This window comes from Macaca thibetana, chromosome 11 (genome assembly GCF_024542745.1).
Source record: "Macaca thibetana thibetana isolate TM-01 chromosome 11, ASM2454274v1, whole genome shotgun sequence".
Lineage (NCBI taxonomy): Eukaryota > Metazoa > Chordata > Mammalia > Primates > Cercopithecidae > Macaca > Macaca thibetana.
The window spans coordinates 31,578,248-31,599,847 of record NC_065588.1 but is presented as its reverse complement, the minus strand read 5'-3'; the positions used below and the strand labels follow the sequence as shown (position 1 = coordinate 31,599,847).

The window sequence follows — 21,600 nt, the reverse complement described above, 5'->3', positions numbered from 1 at the left end:
GAATAATGCTCTCACCCACCCAATGATATCCATGTTCTAATGCCCAAAATGTATGTTGTGTTACATAAGGTTGCCAATGGAATTAAAGTTGCTAATCAGTTGATTTTTAAGTAGGGAGATCATCCTGGATTATCTATGTAGGCCCAATATAATCATAAGGGTCCTTAAAAGTAGAAGGACAGAGAAGGACCATAGAGATGGCAGCTTGAGAAGGACTATGCCCAATGATGCCCACTTTTTTTTTTTTTTGAGACAGAGTCTCACTCTGTCACCCAGGCTGGAGTACAATGGCGTGGTCTCGGCTCACTGCAACCTCCGCCTCCCTAGTTCAAGTGATTCTCCCACCTCAGCCTCCCGAGTAGCTGGGACTACAGGCGCGTGCCACGATGCTTAGCTAACTTTTTTATTTTTAGTAGAGATAGGGTTTCACTATGTTGGCCAGGCTGGTCTCGAACTCCTGACCTCATGATATGCCTGCCTCAGCCTCCCAAAGTGCTGGGATTGCAGGCATGAGCCACCGCACCCAGCCCAATGTTGTTCACTTTAAGCAGGAAGGAATGCAAGGAATGTGGTAGTTTCTAGAAGCTAGAAAAGTAAAGGAAGTAGATTCTCCTGTACAGCCTCCAAAAAAAAAAGATAAAACTTGCCTCTAAAAAGTAATGCAGACCTGCCCACACCTGATTTTAGCCCAGTGAGACCCATTTTGGAATTCTGACCTTCAAAACTGTACGATAACAAATTTGTTGCTTTAAGCCACTAGGTTTGTGGTAATTTGTTACAGCAGCAATAGGACATTAACATAGTATACTCATTGATTTTCAGATGTTAAACTAACCTTGCATTCCTATGATAAATCTCAGTTGGTCATGGTATGTAATCCTTTCTTCTAGTGGCTGGATTTGGTGTGGCGTTTTGTTGAGCATTTTTTAGTCTACATTAATAAAAGATCCTTGTCTGCAGTTTTCATGTGACGTCTTTGTCTGGCTTTGGTATCAGGGTAACACTGGCCTCACAGAAAGAGTTGGAAAGTGTTTCCCCCCTCTTCTATAGCCACCCAGCTTTGTCATGGTTGCCATTTATATGGTATGTCTTTCCATTCTTTTACTTTCAACATAATTTGAACCTATCTTTGATTTAGATTTCCTCTACAATAACCAATAATATTTTTGTGACCATCAATAAAACTGCATTTATCTTACTAGCTACTTTTTTAAAAAATGGAATTGTAAACCTTTGTTTTCCCAATGATAATAACTTTTCATTTCTATACACTCTCTGGTTCTCTTACTGGTAATAAACCTTGGTATTTTTGCTTAATTTTGTTTAACTTAAAATAAAATTTTGTCACTGTATATGTTGGGCCCATCTTTTTTTTTTTTTTTTTTTCCTACTGGTCTGTGAAATCTGTCTAGGAACCACCAAATTACAGGATTTCCAAGACTGGGTTAGGTTGTATATAAAACATAAGTTGTATATAAAACATAAGTTGTATCTATGGAAACAAGTCTGTTAAACTTATGAGTAATATTTAAACTAACAAAATTTTATCAGTATTTTTGCTTTAATTCAGATTTTTTAAAGACATCCTAAAACTAGGATGGAAACCATATCAAAATCACGACTGTACATTGTGAAAAACTGAAAACATCTAAATGTCCAATAATATAGATCAGTTAAATTACAGTGTATTTATATAATGGTTATCTATTTAAAATCATGTTTTATAATAGTATTATACAGACATGGAAAAATGTTCAACTACAGGTCAACTTGTCACATTCTGGTGACTAGTACCTCCTCTAACCCTTTGGGTGTGTTGCAGCTTCCCAAGGTGGTTTAATTGGCTTTCTTTAATCCTACTTTTTTGGTAAATATTCCCTTAATTAAATGCTGTTCAGTCACTCCACTTTAGTGAATCATCTATTTCCAGCTAAGATCCTGAAAAAAGTTATTAACCATTAACACAGGTTAATGGTGAAATTGCACCATTACTCTGGTTGGTGGAATTATGATGAAATTACACAGAAAACAACAAATGCCTGTTTTTTTTTTTTTTAAACAAGTAATACTGTGATAGGTGCACTACACCTAATAATAGTAAGGGCTACCGTTAATTATTAGCGAGTTAGTTGTATACTGTGCTTTATAGATCACCTCCTTTAATCCTTTAAATAACTGTGTATTAATATCATCTCCAGTTAGACATGAGGAAACATTAAACATTTATTATTGTCAATTAATATATTGTCATTGTTTTCTTTTATAGATCATTCACGAGAAGTGTTGGAGCAATTAGTAGGCCCAAACAAACTAAAGCAAGTGACATGGACTGTTTATTGATGCTTTTTTGAAGATGATCAATGCTAGGAAAGCTTATCAAAACTACTTTCCCAGGAAACCATCTATAGAGATTTGCATTCTATTTAATGTTAACACTACTTTTAATTATTTTATTGTCTTAAGTTATAACTCTCAGAGAATTAGCTGAGTCTTGGTATATACATGTTTGTGCTTTACTCTTAAACATCTTAATAGTGCTATTATTCTATATCTGTTGGATGAGTCATTATTTTTGAAATGATAATCCTAGCATGAACTCTGATCTATGGTGTTGGATTTTGTTTTTAAAATAACTTTAAAATTAACTGTTTTCCCTTGAGATTTCCTTCTCCTATGTAGGTATTTGAGTTATTGTTGTAAGCTTACCTGTAAGTATAAACCTTGGGAGAATCTAAGTAAACATATTTCTAAAAGCATAGTTACCTTCCTATTTTCTGGCTCTTACCTTCCTGGAGTATTTAAATACCCATTTGCCAAAAGCAGACCTGAACATCAAGCCTGTTAATTCTTAAAAGAATTTAGGTATTTGTTTCACTGAAATGAAGTGACTTATTAGCCATTCAGTGTATTAGTATTACAGAGGCTCTTGCCCAGCCTCTTAGTTCATTGAATTTTATGGCTACTCTTCCCAATTACATTTTATTCATCTGTAAGCTTTCCTTCCTTAGCAAAATTGCATTCAAAAATGTGTAAAAATGAGTAAATACAGAATATCACTACAGAGATTTGTATCCTCAGGTTCTACTGATTTCACATTGTGAAATAAACAGCAAAGGTCTTAGTTTTCAAGTGAAAACTTTTTGGTAATCACAAAATTACCTGACACATACCATGCTTAAACCAACTCCCACATTTAGCATATTCATTTTGCCATGAGCCTGTCTTGTTGAGATTTTCTTAAAAGATTTCTTATTTTGCCTCTGATGTAGTGAAAAACGGGGTAAGTATGCTAACTTTCTTGTGTATGTTGGGGGGTACTTATTCAACTCCATTTCTTGTCCTTACTATTGCTTTATAAATGTGGTATGTTTATAGTGTGGCTATATATGTTGCCACTGCAAAGGTGGCACATATGTATATATGTGCAAAAAGGGTAAGGCCTGTTCTATCTATGAAATTTTTCTAAAGACGAATTCAATAAAATTTAATACTGAATATTTAACCAAGTCAATCGTATTTTCCCCTTTTTGCAGAAACCAGTTTTGACTTTTAAGTTGTGAGCTTCTTTGGGTCTTTGAAGGATTTATCTTCCTAAAACAGTTTGCAGTTTTATTTTCCTCCTTTTTTATGTTGCTAGTTGTATTAATTATTTCTCACCACTCTGTTTAAAATATCTGTACCCCATCTAGTACCCAGTATTCCCTATCACCTTTAACTCTTTTTCTCCTTACTACCTATCACCATCTGATGCCTGTTTTACTTTTCATTTGTTCATTATGTCTCCCTACTCTAGAATATAAATTTTGTAAGGACAAAATATTTATCTTTTTTTTTCATTGCTGTATCCCTATATCCCCAGTGCCTAGAACAGTGCCTGGTATATAATAAGCACTCAAATATTCATTGAATAAGTAAATATGGAAAGAAATAAAGGAGGAAAGAAAAAAACACCCAGTAATACCCAGCCTGGCCAATGTAGCAAGACTCCATGTCTACAAAAAATACAAAATAAAAAATCTAGCCAGGCATCATGGTGGTGCATGCCTGCAGTCCTAGCTACTAAGGAGGCTGAAGTGGGAGGATTACCTGAGCCTGGAAAGTTGAGGCTGCAGTGAGCATGGTCACATTGCGGAACTCCAGCCTGGATGAGAGAGCAAGACCCTGTCTAAAAACAAAACAAAACAAAAACCTCAACAACAACAACAACAACAACAAAAATTTCCAGTCTCTAGTCTGATTTATATGTTCTAATATAAAGAGATTGGAAGTCATCATTCCCATCCTCACAATAAGAATAAAGCTGAATAAACTGAAAAATCAACAACACTTAGATCCTAATTTATTTAAGGTTAAAGAGCAAATGCCTCACATATTAGAAATGCAGATACAAAGAACCACAGCTTACAGGGAGCAGAAGCCTTTTGCTGGAGCCAGTACCAGTAGGAACATTTATGCTATAATTCCTGAGTTGCTGGAGGCTCCATGTGGATGGACTTAAAAATCAACAGCTCTAGCCTGGTGCAGTGGCTCACAATGGTAATCCCAGCAATTTGGGAGGCTGAGGCAGATGGATCGCCTCAGGACAGGAGTTTGAGACCAGCCTGGCCAACATGGTGAAGCCCTGTCTTTACTAAAAATACAAAAATTAGCTGGGCATGGTGGTGCATGCCTGTAATCCCAGCTGAGCATGGTGATGCACGCCTCTAATCCCAGCTACTTGGGAGGCTGAGGCAGGAGAATCACTTTAACCCAGGAGGCAGAGGTTGCAGTGAGCCAAGATCGTGCCATTGCACTCCGGCCTGGGTGATAAGAGTGAGACTCTGTCTCAAAAAAAAAAAAAATCAAAAGCTCCAGGAATCTGTCCATAACCGTTATCTCACCAGGTGTAGTAACCCTGCCGTCACTCTGAACCTACACTGCTTCTGGGAGCTGCCTAATTCACAGATTGTTCTTTGCTCAATTAAACTTTGTTAAATTAAAACAAACCAACTCAAGGGGGCCCACTCCTAGGGGAGACACCACACTTTCATAGTTTTACCTCCAGGATACCTACCAGGTTCTCAGGGTGAGGATCAGAGAAAAATCCCTTCTTCTGGTACGAGGATGGGGAAAGTAACCATTTTGAAATATGCCCAAGCATTCAATTCTCCTTAACAAAAGCCAGCTCTCAAGGGAAACTATTTTACTAGAGCCTAGCTGACCTGGGGGAAAGGAAGTACCCAGCTCTAGCCTCCTCTAGCCTTCCTGTCTCACCAAAGGGACAAAAGAAAAGCTGAAAGCACTTGTGAAGGTCACAGCAGGAGCACAGGCTAACTTAACTGACTGAGACTTAATCACAGAACCATAGAACATACCTTCTCCCATACTTTATCACATCAATTAGGCTACTGTATAATAACAGGGAATTACAGGTGAAAAAAACTGCAAGCTTCAGACTCTATATAAGAAGGAATCTCTAGGGAAACTCAAAGATAACAGGGGAGACAATAGCAAGGACACTAGAGGAAAATTTAGCCTGTAATAGCTACACTACAGCAAACAATAGCCCTACCCAGATTTTAAAACCTCATGCTACCTTAGTTTACCTGCTTATTTATCCAATACATCATGTCTAGCTATCAACAAAAAATTACAAGGCATGCTAAAAGACAAAAAAACAGTCTGGAAAGACAAGCATCAGAACCAGACTCAGATATGGTAGACATTTTAGAATTATCAGATCATAAATTTAAAATAACTGATTAACATGCAAAGGGCTCTAATGCGAAAAGCATACAACATGCAAGAATGATGGGTGACATAAGCAGAGAAGCTATAAGAAAAAATCAAAAGGAAGTGATCGAAATAAAAAACACTGTTAGGCTGGTGTGGTGGCTCACACCTGTAATCCTAGCACTTTGGGAGGCCAAGGCGGGTGGATCACCTGAGGTCAGGAGTTTGAGACTGGCCTGGCCAACACGGCAAAACCCAGTCTCTACTAAAAATACAAAAATGAGCCAGGCATGGTGGTGCACACCTAAAATCCCAGCTACTCCAGAGGCTGAGACAGGACAATCACTTGAATGTGGGAGGCGGAGGCTACAGTGAGCTGAGATATGCGCCACTGCACTCCAGCCTGGGCAACGAGCAAGACTCCATCTCAAAAAAAAAAAAAAAAAAGCCCAGAGTTCAAGGTTGCAGTGCTCAATGATTAAGCCTCTGAATAGCCACTGCATTCCAGCCTGGGAGCAGAGACTCTGTCTCTAAAAAAAGAAAAAATATATATATTCTTCTATGTTTTGTTTGTTTAATTAAAAGTTACATCACAGTTGTTCTCAACTACAGAAACAGATCCGGCTACAATGTTTCATTCCTCTGCATTACTTAAATGCTGCCACCATTGAGTATGGCATTGTATAATCATATTTTTTCAGTGGTTAAAATAGAAAAAAATGCAGATAGAGATGTGTATAATTGGCATGCACAGAAATACAGAACCAGTTACATGACAAAAGCAAAACTCTAAACCTTCATATTTTAAAAACAAGATTTGCCGTTTAACAAGAATTACATTCATTAAACTGGAGAGTATCTCCTATAGAGAAAACTCTTAGAGTCAGATCCAAACATTACTATATTCATACCTGGAAGCACTTCGACAACTCAAGGCTGAAAATCCCACACTGTGCTTGTTGTCAGTCCACTGTTTTCCTGCCTAGTAGGCTCCAAAAGTGAATATTCTACCACTTTGTGCAGGTGATGCTGAATGCTGTGTCCACTGAACTGGGGCCGCCCAGGGTCACCAATCAGTACTCGAGTTCTATAGGTCCAGAAGCACTTCTTCAGCCACTGATGAAGACTATCTGCAAGGTTTTCATCATAAAACATATCGCCAAGAACAACAAGGTCCCACTTATCTTGTTCCAAATTCAAAATGTTTTGGATTAAAATAGGAAAAGGATTCAGTCGGTTCAATTCACAATTTAGTGTAATAGCCATTCCTGCAACTTAAAAAAAAAGAAAAAAAAGCACAAAATGAATTGGTATATGCTAGGCTGTTAAAATTCCCTGTTGATTAAATAATTTAAAAGATCTGCTAACAATATATTTTTCTTCCTTTTTGTTGAAAGTTGTTGTTTAAAGAAGTATAAAGGTTATCTCAATATAAGCTATACCACAATTTCCAAATATATGACTGGATATCCTGAAAACAAAACAAACAATTCAAAACACCTAGAAATGCTGGGAGTTTTAGGAATATTTGCTGATTTCATTAACCAAAATATTGTGGTTTTTACTGTGAACAGGAAAACAAGCCTTGGGCTTGATTGAGCATGGCAATAAATTAGAACTGAGACCACTTGGCTGAGCGCAGTGGCTCACGCCTGTAATCCCAGCACTTTGAGAGGCCGAGGCAAGCGGATCACCTGAGGTCAGGAGTTTGAAACCAGCCTGGCCAACATGGTGAAACCCTGTCTCTAATAAAAATACAAAAATTAGCTGGACATGGTGGTGCATGCCTGTGACCCCAGCTACTCGGGAGGCTGAGGCAGGAGAATCACTTGAACCCAGGAGGTGGAGGTCGCAGTGAGCCGAGACCATGCCACTGCACTCCAGCCTGGCCAACAGAGTGAGGCTCTGTATCCAAAAAAAAACAAAAGAACTGAGACTCCTTTATAAAATAAAGGTTTTCAAGGACTATATTCTCAGTGAAAGGGTAGACCAAAAGAAAATCAGATCAAATAAAAACTTACCTGTCTCAGCCTGGGTTCTAATGGAATAAAAATCACCCTCAAAGACAGGCCAACACTCACTTGGGTTTGGGGTCAAATAAACACTATTTACTTATTTCAGGAAATTCCTAACCCATAAATTAACAGAAGTGCTCCCTCCAGGATGTCTGGCAGACACAAATCCTCTTGGGAAAAATGTACCATCTACTCCGACCTCAGGGGATTCCTACAGATAATGTCCCAGTGCACACAGATTCACAATGTCTGATCACAAAATACGTACGACGATAAGCTACCACACTGAGCATGTGTACGTATTTATTCTGGAGAAGAAAAAAAAGATGAGCCTTAAATATTTTAAAATATGAATCCTTACTAGGGTCTATGTCATTGGCCAAGATCCTTGATGCCCCGCTCATCTTAGCAGCAATAGCTGTCGCTCCACAACCACTCCCAAGATCTAATACAGATTTTCCTCTGACAACATCAGGATTATCCAAAAGATACCTAAATTAAAAAGAAAGGAGAAACATGTCTCAGAGAGATGAGGAAAAATAAGTGTTGGGAACAGGCCCCCCAAAATCTGGCCATAAACTGGCCCCAAAACTGGCCATAAACAAAATCTCTGCAGCACTGAGACATGTTCATGATGGCCATAACGCCCACGCTGGAAGGTTGTGGGTTTACTGGAATGAGGGCAAGGAACACCTGGCCCACCCAGGGCAGAAAACCACTTAAAAGCTTTCTTAAACCACAAACAATAGCATGAGTGATCTGTGCCTTAAGGACATGCTCCTGCTGCAGATAGCCCAATCCATCCCTTTATTTCAGACCATCCCTTCATTTCCCATAAGGGATACTTTTAGTTAATCTAATATCTACAGAAACAATGCTAATGACTGGCTTGCTGTTAATAAATACGTGGGTAAATCTCTGTTCGGGGCTCTCAGCTCTGAAGGCTGTGAGACCCCTGATTTCCCACTTCACGCCTCTATATTTCTGTGTGTGTGTCTTTAATTCCTCTAGCACCGCTGGGTTAGGGTCTCCCCAACCCAGCTGGTCTCGGCAAATAAGAGGTATCCAAAAAAAAAAAAGGAAAAGAAAGAAAAGACACGTCCTTAGGTTGACTGGACAAAAGAAATAGTGAAACGTAGCAGAAGAACTTGGTCCAACCTTGGCAAGTTTGGTCTGACTAGAGTGACACAAAAAGTCCATCTCCAGAGCTGGGCAGAGGTGGCAGAAGAAAGGACCTAGTCATTTGGTCTTTCTCTTCAGCAGGTATGAAGCACAGTACCACACAACTGACTAATCATGCTATTCAAGTCAATTTTTTTCAAAAAAAAGTTGTAGGTTGGGCACAGCGGCTCATGCCTGTAATCCCAGCCCTTTGGGAGACCAAGGCAGGCAGATCACTTGAGGCCAGGAATTCGAGAACAACCTGGCCAACATGGCAAAATCTCATCTCTACTAAAAATCCAAAAATTAGCTCGGCATGGTGGTGTGTGCCTATAGTCCCAGCTACTCAGAAGGTTGAGGCAGGAGAATCACTTGAACCCAGGAGGCGGAGGTTGCAGTGAGCCGAGATTATGCCACTGTGCTCCAGCCTGGGCGACAGAGCAAGACTCCATCTCAAAAATTAAAAAAGAAAAAAAATACAAAAATTAGCGAGGGGTGGTGGTGGGTGCCTGTAATCTCAGCTACTCAGGAGGCTGAGGCAGAATTGCTTGAACCAGGGAAGCAGAGGTTGCAGTGAGCCAAGATTGCACCACTGCACCCCAGCCTGGGTGACACAGCGAGACTATTTAAAAAAAAAAAAAAAAAAAGTTGTAAAGGAAAATAAGAAGTCTTGGGCTGGGCACAGTGGCTCACGCCTGTAATCCCAGCACTTCGGGAGACTGAGGCGGGCGGCACAAGGTCAGGAGATTGAGACCATCCTGGCTAACACGGTGAAACCCCGTCTCTACCAAAAATGCAAAATAATTAGCCAGGCATGGTGGCAGGTGCCTGCAGTCCCAGCTACTTGGGAGGCTGAGGCAGGAGAATGGCGTGAACCCAGGAGGCAGAGCTTACAGTGAGCCAAGATGGCACCACTGCACTCCAGCCTGGATGACAGAGCAAAACTCTGTCTCAAAAAAAAAAAAAAAGAAAAAAAAAAAGTCTCTAGACCCGCAAAACTCATTATGTCAAAAGGAAAGTTAAGCCTGGAGGCCAAGTTAGGGAACACTGTCCTTTTCTCAAGAATAGATAGCTGTTACTTCACAATCTTGTGTCAAAGCGCTATACATTAGCCAGACCCCTACAAAAGGAAAAGGTCTCAGGGATCTCCGGATGACTGCCCTCACAAATTGCTCATAAATTCTTTGCAGACCCCTAAACCTTTCGAGATGTATCTCCTCCCATAAACAAAAACATACCAACTCTAACTTTAGTCTACTACCTAAGTCTAACTCCTTGTCCACAAAACTAAAGTGTTAACTTTCATACTAACAATGTCCATTACAAGCTTATCTTCCTGGGTACAGAATAAAAACAGGATAAGGCTAGGTGCAGTGGCTCACACCTGTAATCTCAATACTTTGGGAGGCTGAAGTGGGGAGGATCACTTGAGCCCAAGAGTTTGAGACCAGCCTGAGCAACATAGTGAGACCCCGTCTCTACAAAAAGTACAAAAATTAGTTGCTTATGGTGCCACATGCCTGTGGTCACAACTACTTGGGAGGCTGAGATGGGAGGATCACTTGTGCCCAGGAGGTCAAGGCTGCAGTGAGCAAAGATTGCACCATGGCACTCCAGCATGGGTGACAAAGTGAGACCCTGTCTCAAGAAAAAAAACAGGATGAGAGCAATCATTCCTTCACCTACCCTGAGACATCTACGTAATTAACTCTTCCTTACTCCCTATTTTCGAATGTTCACCTTATGTAGAGCATAGATTTACTGGGCACTGACTAAAATCTCACAAGGATGTAATTATTTGCCTCACTGCCTAGCCCACCGTTTCCTACATGCCTTTTCCTCTTTAAAGAAATGTATAGCCAGGCACAGTGGCTCATGCCTGTAATCCCAGCACTTTGGGAGGCTGAGCAGGTGGATCACCTGAGGTCAGGAGTTTGAGACCAGCCTGGCCAACATGGTGAAATCCCATCTCTACTAAAAATACAAAAACTAGCCAGGTATGGTGGTGGGCGCCTGTAATCCCAGCTACTCAGGAGGCTGAGGCAGGAGGATTGCTTGAACCCAGGAGGCAGAGGTTGCAGTGAGTAGTGACAGAGCGAGACTCCATCTCAAGAAAAAAAAGAAAGAAAAGAAATGTATAAATGTCCGGGCAAGGTGGCTCACACCTGTAATCCCAGCACTTTAGGGGGCCGAGGTGGGTGGATCACCTGAGGTCAGGAGTTTAAAACCAGCCTGGCCAACATGGTGAAACCCCGTCTCTACTAAAAATACAAAATTAGCCAGGTGCGGTGATGCATGCCTGTAATCCCAGCTACTCGGGAGGCTGAGGCAGCAGAATCGTTTGAACCCGGGAGGGGGAAGGCTAGAGTCTGCCGAGATTGTGCCATTGCATTCCAGCCTGGGCAACAAAAGCAAAAACTCCATCTCAAACAAAAGGAAGGAAGGAAGGAAGGAAGGAAGGAAGGAAGGAAGGAAGGAAGGAAGGAGGGGGGGGGGGAGGGGGGGGGGGGGGGGGGGGGGGGAGGGAGGGAGGGAGGGGGGAGGGGGAGGGAGGGAGGGGGAAGGAGGAAGGGGGAGGGATGGAGGGGGGGGGGGGGGGGGGGGGGGAGGGAGGGAGGGGGAGGGAAGGAGGGAGGGAGGAAGGAAGGAAGGAAGGAGGTAGGGAGGGAGGGGGGGGGGGGAGGGGGAAGGGGGGGGGGGGGGGAGGGAGGGGGAAGGGAGGGATGAGGATGGAGGGAGGGGGAGGGATGGGAGGGGGGGGGGGGGGGGGGAGGGAGGGAGGGAAGGAGGGAGGGAGTGGAGGAAGGAAGGAAGGAAGGAAGGAAGGAAGGAAGGAAGGAAGGAAGGAAGGAAGGCAGGAAGGCAGGCAGGCAGGCAGGCAGGCAGGCAGGCAGGCAGGCAGGCTGTGCCTCCTAAAAACCTCTTAGAAGAGCACAGGCCACAAACTTTTCTGTGACTTGTATTTTTCTTGGGCTTAACAAACCTCGGCTGGTTGAGACTCATGCCTCAGTCTCTCATTTGGGCTGACAAAGTATTGAATACTTAGTACATTCCAGAAACTACCAAGCACCAGGAATTAAGACTGACAAAATACTGCTAAAACAAAGACTAAACTTAAGTAAACTCAATCCAAGAGTCACTGTCTCCTCTAGACTAAATCATAGAGTGACTTTCCTGCTGCTTGAATTGTAGTATAATGACCTCTCTGGTAAAACCCAAAGTCCAGTTCAGCCAAGGAATTTGGACTGGGGCTAAACAGTTACCAAACAAGTGAAGATGGATGGGGAAACACTGAAATAACAAATTTCAGCTGACTCTTGATCTTAGGATTGGAGTAATAAGGAACAGTGGGTACTACTGAGGCAGGAGAATGGCAGAGGAAGTCAGGGGTGAAGGGGACCCATTGGACATAGGCTAGCTGAAGCAATACCAAAAGCAAAACATACAAGATAGCAGAAACAGGACATATGAAATAAGAGAGTAAGCACTTATAGATAAGGGAGTAAGCAATGAGTTGGAACATGCAAGATAAGGAAAATAAGTTGAAAGGGCTTGCAGTAGCAATTTGGTTACAAGAAATAAAAGATAAGCAATTTTGTCGGGAAAGATAAAATACTGTTAAGAAAGGATGCACAATTAGCTTATGAGAAATAAAGTGTGGTTTAGGCACAATGAGGGAAAGGCAAGGATGAGCAATTCACTTCTGAAAAATAAAGTAAGGTTAAGCAAGGGAGGAAAAAGAATAAAAAGGCCATGAAATGTAACAAACCAGGGCTGATACCACTCGCGGGTCAGCCTGATCCACTGCTGATCGCATTGTGCATAACAAACTGTTTGCTGCTTTGCTACTTGTATGTGTGTCATGTCCAATACTTTGTTCATGGCACCAAGAACCTGGGACTTGACAACATCTACCAGTAAAACTATGGCAAAGTAGAGGTATACATGTCCTGTCTAAATAGCTGCTACCGCCAGGCAAGGTGGCTCATGCCTGTAATCCCAGCACTTTGGGAGGCCAAGGCCAGCAGATCACTTGAGGTCAGGAGTTCGAGACCAGCCTGGCCAACATGGTGAAACCCTGTCTCTAATAAAAATACAAAATTAGGTCAGGAGCATTGGCTCACGCCTGTAATCCCAACACTTTGGGAGGCCGAGGAGGGTGGATCACGAGGTCAGGAGTTCAAAACCAGCCTGATCAACATGGTGAAACCCTGTCTCTACTAAAAATACAAAAATTAGCCCAGCATGGTGGCACGAGCCTGTAGTCCCAGCTACTTGAGAGGCTGAGGCAGGAGAATCACTTCAACCCGGGAGGCGGAGGTTGCAATGAGCCGAGATCACACCACTGCACTCCAGCCCGGGTAACAGAGCGAGACTCCGTCTAAAAAAAAAAAATACAAAATTATCCAGCGGGTGCCTATAATCTCAGTTACTTGAGAGGCCAAGGCAGGAGGATCACTTGAACCTGGGAGGTGTAGGTTGTAGTAGGCTGAGATTGCACCACTGCACTCCAACCTGGACAACAGAGTGAGACTCCATCTCTAAATAAATAAATAAATAGGCTGGGTGCAGTAGCTCACACTTGTAATCCCAGCACTTTGGGAAGATGAGGTCAGGAATTTGAGATCAGCCTGGCCAACATGGTGAAACCCCGTCTCTACTAAAAATACTAAAAGTAGCCAGGTGTGGTGGAGGGCACCTGTAATCCCAGCTACTCGGGAGATTGAGGCAGAAGAATTGCTTGAACCCGGAGTGGTTCAAGTGGAGGTTGCAGTGAGCTGAGATCACGCCATTGCACTCCAGCCTGGATGACGAGAACAAAACTCCATCTCTAAATAAGTAAATAAATAGCTGCTACCCATCTTCAGCTCACTGTTGCCACACAGAATCCCTGTTTACCAGGTATCCCTGTTTTTCAAAGCAAAGTCAATTTTTACATGAAATCTCACCAGTTTTAAATATCAGCAAATAATTTTTTTGAAGTTTTTAAGTACAGGTCAAACAAAACACACCTATGGGTCACCAATTTATGACATCTAACTCAGTCTCTTAAAGAAGTTGATTTCATTTCAAGTTGATAGTCACTTTAATAGATATCACTTAAGATGTCAGCATTCTAAAACTATGATGTAACTACATAAAGCTTGAAAATCTAGCAACACAACAATCAGAAAGTTGGCACTATTTTGTACCAGCTGGAAAGCTTTCCAGTCCTTGGAATTTCCAACCAAAAGCTCTATGTTTGCATTTACACACTTTACTTAAAACTACATATAACACTAATTACGTAGGCTATACCATTCCTGTGAAACAGAAGTCCTTATCACCTTTTTTGTTTCACAGCTTTAGAACCACAGGGCATAAACAGACGAAATCATTTACCAATCCTACAACAAAGACTAGATCAAAATGCAAAAAGCTCTTGCCTTTATTTCATCAGCTGTGTTTCAATAAGAAGTATAGTGTGGCTATGTGAGAAAATGCCCTAAGACCTCTGCAATATGGAGAGTTAGAAGATGGGGAGGGGGGATTAAAACGCAGATTCAAGTCCTAAATTTTCTTTTTTTTTTTTTTTTTTTTTTTTTTTTTTTTTTTTGAGACGGAGTCTCGCTCTGTCCCCCAGGCTGGAGTGCAGTGGCCGGATCTCAGCTCACTGCAAGCTCCACCTCCCGGGTTCACGCCATTCTCCTGCCTCAGCCTCCCGAGTAGCTGGGACTACAGGCGCCCGCCACCGCTCCCGGCTAATTTTTGTATTTTTTTAGTAGAGACGGGGTTTCACGTGTTAGCCAGGATGGTCTCGATCTCCTGACCTCGTGATCCACCCACCTCGGCCTCCCAAAGTGCTGGGATTACAGGCTTGAGCCACCGCGCCCGGCCTCAAGTCCTAAATTTTCAACAAGCCTCTAGAGAAGAGGGATTTTTTCCTCACTCTATCGCCACATTGGCCAGGCTGGTCTTGAACTCCTGACCTCAAGTGATCCGCCGGCCTCGGCCTCCCAAAGTGCTGGGATTACAGGCATGAGCCACTGAGACTTTTATTCTCTCTTTTAAAAACAGATACAGGGTCTCATTCTATTACCCAGGCTGGAGTGCAATGGTGCAATCACAGCTCACCGTAACCTAGAAATCCTGGGTTCATGTGATCCTCCCACCTCAGCCTCCTGAGTTGCTAAGATTACAGGCACAAGACACCACACCTGGCTAATTAAAAAAAACTTTTTTTTTTTTGTAGAGACAGGGGTATCACTATGTTGCCTAGCTGGCCTCGAACTCTTGACTTCAAGCTGTCCTCCTGCACTGGCTTCCTAAAGCACTGGGATTACAGGCACTGCACCCAATAAAAGAGGGAATCTTTGAGCACCCCACTCACTCACAGCTCCTGTTTTATGGGAAAAGCAGCAACTCTGGAAAGAATGTGAGATTTATGGAGCAACATTCACTGAATTAAAGGAGAGCTGAAGGACTGGGTATTTAGCTTCCATCTAAAAACTCTGCAATGGTCATGCGCTATGAACCATGAACCTCCTAACAGATGAGATTTCTGGATCACTTATAGCTATCCAGGGTCCTGACAGCTGACTCTAGGATTTCTCTTGGGGAGACAGCTACTTGGGAAAATGGCTTGATAAGCTTGGGTTACAAGGGAAAATTATGCAACAAGGCAACCAAAAAATATGGCTAACCTAAGGTCAGGCTCAGAGGCCCACGTCTGTAATACCAGGATTTGGGGAGGTTGAGGAGGCCAGGAGTTTAAGACTAGCCTGGACAACATAGCAAGATCCTATCTCTACCAAAAAAAAAAAAAAAAGAAAGAAGAAAAAAGAAAACAAGAAGACTTTTGAGTTTTGCTGGTTTCTGTTTTGTTTTGTTTTTAAAGACAGGCCAGGCGGGAGTGCAGTGGCAGGATCACAGCTTACTATACAGTCTCAGCCTCCCAAAGTACTGAAACTACAGGCATGAGCCACCACGCCCAGACCTGCTGTGGTTTTTTGTAGAGGCTGGAGTTGGAGGGGACTGAAAGAGCAAAGATCTGTACCGCCTTAAAGGTTTCAATAGGGTAATACCTAGACAGGGCTTGGCCTCCTGGCCAGTAGATTGCCCAGTAAGGATCACTGTGGGGCCACAGGTCAGCTCTCTCCCACCAGAATTTGCATCTGGGGGTCAAAAGCCGCAACTGGATTTCAGGGGTGAGGCTACCACTGCTGGTGACTTCAGTGTTCTCCTCCAGGAAAGCCTTTATCTCAGGATCCAAAAAGCTTCCAGCTCCCCTCCAGGGACACCGGCCACAGGGAAACAAGAGAAGACCACTGCTTCGCATAGCCTGCAAGAGGAGACCACAGCCATTCCTGGGTGCTTTCCAACCTAGACTCAAAGCCATCAGGCCTTTCCCCAAACACAGGTTCTATCAATGTTCTGTTGATAATGGCTGCTTCTCAAGGAGAATGAACAAGGGTGTGTCTCCCAACTTGATCTCAACTGGAACCTCTGAGTCTCTGGGGAAAAAAAAAAAGTAATACTGAGAATTCCAAGGAAGAACAACATTTCCAGATCCCATTACATAATAAGAAAATACTGGCCGGGGGCGGTGGCTCACACCTGTAATCCCAGCACTTTGGGAGGCCGAAGTGGGAGGATCACCTGAGGTCAGGAGTTCAAGACCAGCCTGGTCATCATGGTGAAACCCTGTCTCTACTAAAAATACAAAAAAATTAGCCAGGCATGATGGCGGGTGCCTGTAATTCCACTACTTGAGAATTGCTTGAACCCGTGAGGCAGAGGTTGCACTGAGCTGAGATCGCACCATTATACTTCAGCCTGGGCAACAAGAGCAAAACTCCGTCTCAAAGAAAAAAAAAAAAAAGAAAATATTACAGTGTAAGCTCTGTATCTGATGACTCACATGTGCAAGTTCATTTCAGATGAAAGCTTTGGTGCAACAATTGGGAAAATCCAATCTTTTTAAATGAACTTTTTCACAAGAGAATCCTTTTAGTAATTTAACACAACAAATATACAAGCATTTGATTTTGAAAGAATCCTCAAGAAAATGCCTCTTACAGGAAATCAGGCATACAGTCATCCCTCAGTATCCTCAAGGGATTGGTTCCAGTATCCCCTGCTTCCAGGGTACCACAGACGATACTCAAGTCCCTTATATAAAATGGCATATTTGCATATAAACTAAGCATATGCTGTGGGATACTAGGCATATGCTGTGGTATACTTTAAATCATCTCTGGATGACTCATAATACTTAATACAACGTAAATGCTATGTAAATAGTTGTTACACTGTATTTTTGCATTATTTTTATTGCTGTAATTTTACATTGCTATATTGTTATATTGTGGGCCAACTGTACAACTTCTTTCAGAAATTTAACAAAGTAGGCAAGCTTGGTAACTGAACAAAATAACAGAAGTCTTGTGTCTTCAGGAAGCTTATTATTCTAGTGGTGGGATAAAGTAGTTAACAGGGCAAACACAGTTTTTGCCTTCGTGAAGTCTAGCCAAGAGCTGGGGGGTTAATGAATTTATAATTGTCTGTGGGCAGAGATATATTAATACAAATTATATTGACTACTCTATTTCACTAAAGATTGTCATATCAGAAGACAATGCAATCAAGACTCAGGTTTTTTTCCTTTAAAAATACTGTATGGATTTAATTGTAATAAAAGAACACCAACTCCTAGATCTCTTTCTGTAAAAGCATCTGATGGTTCGATTTTACCAAGCCTAAACTGAAAAGATTTGCTCCAACAGAAAAACAACTGTGCAACTGATCACTAAGACGCTTTATATATATATATATATATACACACACACATACACACACACACACACGCTGATAAGAATAAATGAGAATGAGGAACAACAACTTAAACATAACTTATGCACCCAGTTGTTTGGAGACCTCGGATCTCTTCTGCATAAATGTTTTAAATGGTCTTAAATCCACTAAAGTATTTAGATAAGGGATCAAAAATCCAAATCCCTGTAAGGGGCTGGACATCATAAATGAGTGATGCAGGCTGGCTGTAAAATAACAGAGGGGCTGTGGCAAGCTAAAGACTGTTTTCAAACAGTTCAAAAGGGCCAGGCAGGAACATGCTGCCAGATCCCTCCGATTTCTCAAAATCATCGAAAAAAATCTAGATATTAACATACTAGTTTCCACTTTTTTTTTTTTTTTTTTTTTTTTTTTTTTGAGACAGAGTCTCTGTCGCCCAGGCTGGAGTGCAGTGGTGCGATCTCGACTCACTGCAACCTCCGACTCCCAGGTCCAAGCGATTCTCCTATCTCAGCCTCCCGAGTCCTGGGATTACGGGCGCGTGCCACCACGCCCGGCTAATTTTTGTATTTGTGTGTGTGTGTGTAGAGACGAGGTTTCGCCATGTTGGCCAGACTGGTCTGGAACTCCTGACCTCAAGCGCTCGCCTGCCTCGGCCTCCCAAAGTGCTGGGACTACAGGCGCGAGTCACCACGCCCGGCCAGCTTCCGCTTTTAAACATCAGCAACTCATTCAAATATCAAAACACAGGGCAGCCCAAAATGCATGTCAGGTCATACATAGCCTGTGAACTCAGCGTAGACTTCCAGTGGGTGTTAGTTACCCCACATCAGTGTCCTGGGATCGCAAGGGTCTCTCAGGGCCTGGTCTCCCATTAGACTAATTTTGTTAAGCAGTACTAGGCTGTCACTTGAATCACACAATGCAGCCTAAAGTTTAAAGGTAACGCAGAGCAAATAGAGATTATTTGGGATTTGGACCCCATGTCCTTTAGACCGGCGCTTCCCTCTGCCGTCCCAGCACCGATGAGGCATGGGTTATGACGTATGTGACTGTGGGGGCCACTTGGTATTTCTCTTAATGAGAAGGAGAGCTGACGGAATCAAAAGGGTTACGTTCCAGAAACTGTAGACGACTGCGTCATTTTCCTCCAGAGGCGGGGTGGAGTCGATCTTAAAGGGGCAGGCACCGTCCTCCCGGTCTCCTTACCTAGCTTTGCTGACACCGCCCTCGGAAGTAAAGCACAGGACTCGCCTGTCACTCACCCTGGCGACTCTTCCTGCGCATGCTTTACATTTTCTGGGTCCCGCTACCAAAACCGAGCCAAGCGCGAGCTGCTGGCTGCGGCCGGGACGTGGGCGGGACGGACGGCGGACTTTCGCGGCCCCGCCCTTTTTCCCAGGAGCGCTTTCTTTCTCCTCCACTTTCTTAAAGGGCCAGAAGCGCGAAACCAAAGGGCACCCTGACCTCGCCCGGAAAATAAGAGAACGATAAATCTGTGTGCAATGTTTGTAGAATTTTGGTTTCTAAAATTTCATTCTGAAACTATGTATGCAACACCTACTATGTACTAGTCGCACTTCCAGGCACGGGACATAGAGTGGTGAGCAAAATAGACCCAGTATATTAAAAAAAAAAAAAAAGACACAGTATAAGCCCTTTGTGCTGCCTACATTCAACTGCGATTAAATCATAATGAATGTCCTTTCTTTTCTAATAATTCATAAATTCACTATCAATTTATTTGCAGCCTATATCAGTCGAGTGTGGATCTACATAGATCCACCTTTCAACTGGACCCACATCCCACTGGATCCTCAACTGAACACTCAAAGTTAACTCACCATCTCACCTGACAACAATTAAAACCTGCTCTGGCGTGCTGGGGAAGTGGGGGGGGGAAATGGTCCAAAACTAAGAAACAGGAAAATTGTGTTTCTGCATCTTAGTTTGCAGTTTGAGAAATACACTGGCACCTGCCTGTTCAAAATTAGAATTTGTCGCTGGGGTTCTCTGGTCCTGCCATGGGTGTAACAGCTTTCTGTCTTTCCATGTAAACTGGAATCTTTAGGAACTACTACAAGGAAAGGAAACTTTGTGCTTCCAGTCAACAGCCCCAGATGCAGCCTTATCATTTCCTTCTTAGTTGAATGGCGTACTTGCTATATTCTTGTTGATAAGCTACACACCTTGCATTTCACAGTATTCTGCCATAGATTTCCTATGTAATAACTGATATAATGTGTTTATGACCTGCATTCATCCATTTATGAGCTGCTTTTTTCTTAATTAGTTGCTAATGTAAACTCGTTTTCTCAACTATAATAACTTTTCATTACCACACACTCTCCGATTCTCCTGTGAACAGTGAACCTTGATCCATGTTCAAGATCAATTTGTATAAGAAATATTGTTTTTAACCAGCTTCTGTGCTCTATCCCAATTAGTAGTTTGAACATCCCAGTCACTGCCCAAGAAACCAGAATGAACAGGCTGACCTAACATTTCTACAAAAAAGAGTTCCTGGTAAAAAGTTTGGTAGCCATCACTGAAGATGCATTTAATAATGTTTGGATAACTCATTCAAAACTTGCAACTTGGCTGAAGGGGCTGCAACATGCCTTTCCTGTTCCATAATGGTTTGAAAACTGGTCCAGTTCTTTCTGTCCCTCCTGCCATTGCCTTAGTTTGGCATTATAATGGCTTGCCTGGGTTCCTATAATTTGTCTTTCTCTAATTCTGCCTTCCTTGAGACTTTTTTTTTTTTTTTTTTTTTTGAGATGGAGTCTTGCTCTGTCGCCCAGGCTGGAGTGCAGTGGCGTGATCTCGGCTCACTGCAACCTCCGCCTCCTGGGTTCAAGCCATTCTCCTGCCTCAGCTTCCCCACTAGCTAGGATTATAGGCGTGCACCACCACGCCCAGCTAATTTTTGTATTTTTAATAGAGATGGGGTTTTGCCATGTTGGTCAGGCTGGTGTCGAACTTTTGACCTAGTGATCCGCCCACCTCTGCCTCCCAAAGTCCTGGGATTACAGGTGTGAACCACCATGACTGGCCAAAACTATTCTTTATATTGCAGCTTAAATGATTTTTTTTTTCTGAAGCTTAGATTCCATAGTCTAGAAAAGGCCTACCCTTCCTGTAGTCCCAGATAAAGCATGAAAAACAGGGACATACGGATTTTCTTTTCTGTTGTTTGGTGTTGATGCACTGTAATTTCGTAATAGAAAGGACCGTCTAGATTTTAATAAAATTGACCCACATACATCCAAGCAAACTTGTGAACTGATAACAATTTGAGCTGTTGTCTATCCTCATGATTTTTTTACTTTAACTACCTGCCCTACATTTTTGTTTACAAAGCCAGTTCTCTAACAATTAGTCCCTCTTGCAGGTGCAAGTAAAAAACTCTATTCCCTACCCAACTTTGTCTTTACGGGGTTTTTGGTTTTTCAACAAGTTATTCAATTACACTTATTAGCTGTATGATCTTGGACACATTACTAAACCTTCTTGATAATCAGTTTCTTCATCTGTAAAACAGTGATGATAATAATAATGTTTGAGGAAGATTTAATAAGATAAAAGCACACCGTGTTTAGCCCAGTTCCTGGCATGTAGTAAATGCTTGCTAAGTGTGCTATTACAGTGATGATCATTATTAGAAACACAGAAATTGATGAGCAGCAGATTGGGTTTTCAGTTAAAGCTGAGAGGATCAGACTTGAAGTTTAGAAAAATGTTTTATGCTGCAGGTAGCAAAGAGTTTAGAGTGAGGGCAAGACTGAAGACAAGGAAACCGCCATTGGAGGACATTATGGTAATCCAAGCAAACAATAACAGAGGCAGAACTAAGGTAACTGCAACAGGGATGGAAAGAATTGGAACATCTGAAAATGATTAAGGATGAGCTATTAGC

At 42.3% G+C, this 21,600-nt stretch overlaps 2 protein-coding genes across 12 annotated transcripts in view; one reads left to right on the top strand and one right to left on the bottom strand.

The window, feature by feature from the left end:
* AMN1 (antagonist of mitotic exit network 1 homolog) overlaps nt 1-3,511 on the top strand; it is a 61,166-nt gene extending 57,655 nt beyond the window's left edge. For 4 of the 7 annotated variants that reach the window (XM_050750316.1, XM_050750320.1, XM_050750319.1 and 1 more), the window contains one exon: nt 2,267-3,511. In XM_050750316.1, coding sequence (XP_050606273.1) covers nt 2,267-2,340 — 74 coding nt within the window. In that variant the 3' untranslated portion in view covers nt 2,341-3,511. Of the gene's footprint in view, nt 1-890 lie in introns of all 7 variants that reach the window. The other 3 variants (XR_007717931.1, XM_050750318.1, XM_050750317.1) reach the window with 3 other exon arrangements.
* On the bottom strand, nt 1,543-19,045 carry ETFBKMT (electron transfer flavoprotein subunit beta lysine methyltransferase). Of its 5 annotated transcripts, none has more exons than XM_050750334.1 (4): nt 18,461-19,045; nt 15,953-16,381; nt 8,089-8,219; nt 1,543-6,986 (listed from the first exon to the last, which is right to left on the bottom strand). In XM_050750334.1, the coding sequence occupies exons 2-4, from the start codon at nt 16,264-16,266 to the stop codon at nt 6,643-6,645; spliced, it is 789 nt and encodes a 262-aa protein (XP_050606291.1). In that variant the 5' UTR covers nt 16,267-16,381; nt 18,461-19,045; the 3' UTR covers nt 1,543-6,642. The 5 variants fall into 5 exon arrangements, with proteins under 5 accessions (XP_050606291.1, XP_050606290.1, XP_050606292.1 ...); XM_050750333.1 differs by having other exon boundaries at nt 18,891-19,045; XM_050750335.1 differs by having other exon boundaries at nt 18,947-19,045.
* Between the last annotated feature and the right edge of the window lie 2,555 nt (nt 19,046-21,600).

Bases quoted from the DNA above. Each gene is read 5' to 3' on its own strand.
- ETFBKMT (XM_050750332.1), bottom strand. From the start codon at position 16,266: ATGGCTTTGAGTCTAGGTTGGAAAGCACCCAGGAATGGCTGTGGTCTC. The intron at 8,220-15,952 runs GTATTACCCTAT...TTTTTAATTTAG, and splicing joins GGAGGCCAAGCCCTGTCTAG to GTATCTTTTGGATAATCCTG. The intron at 6,987-8,088 runs GTAAGGATTCAT...TTTTTTTTTAAG, and splicing joins GGCCAATGACATAGACCCTA to TTGCAGGAATGGCTATTACA.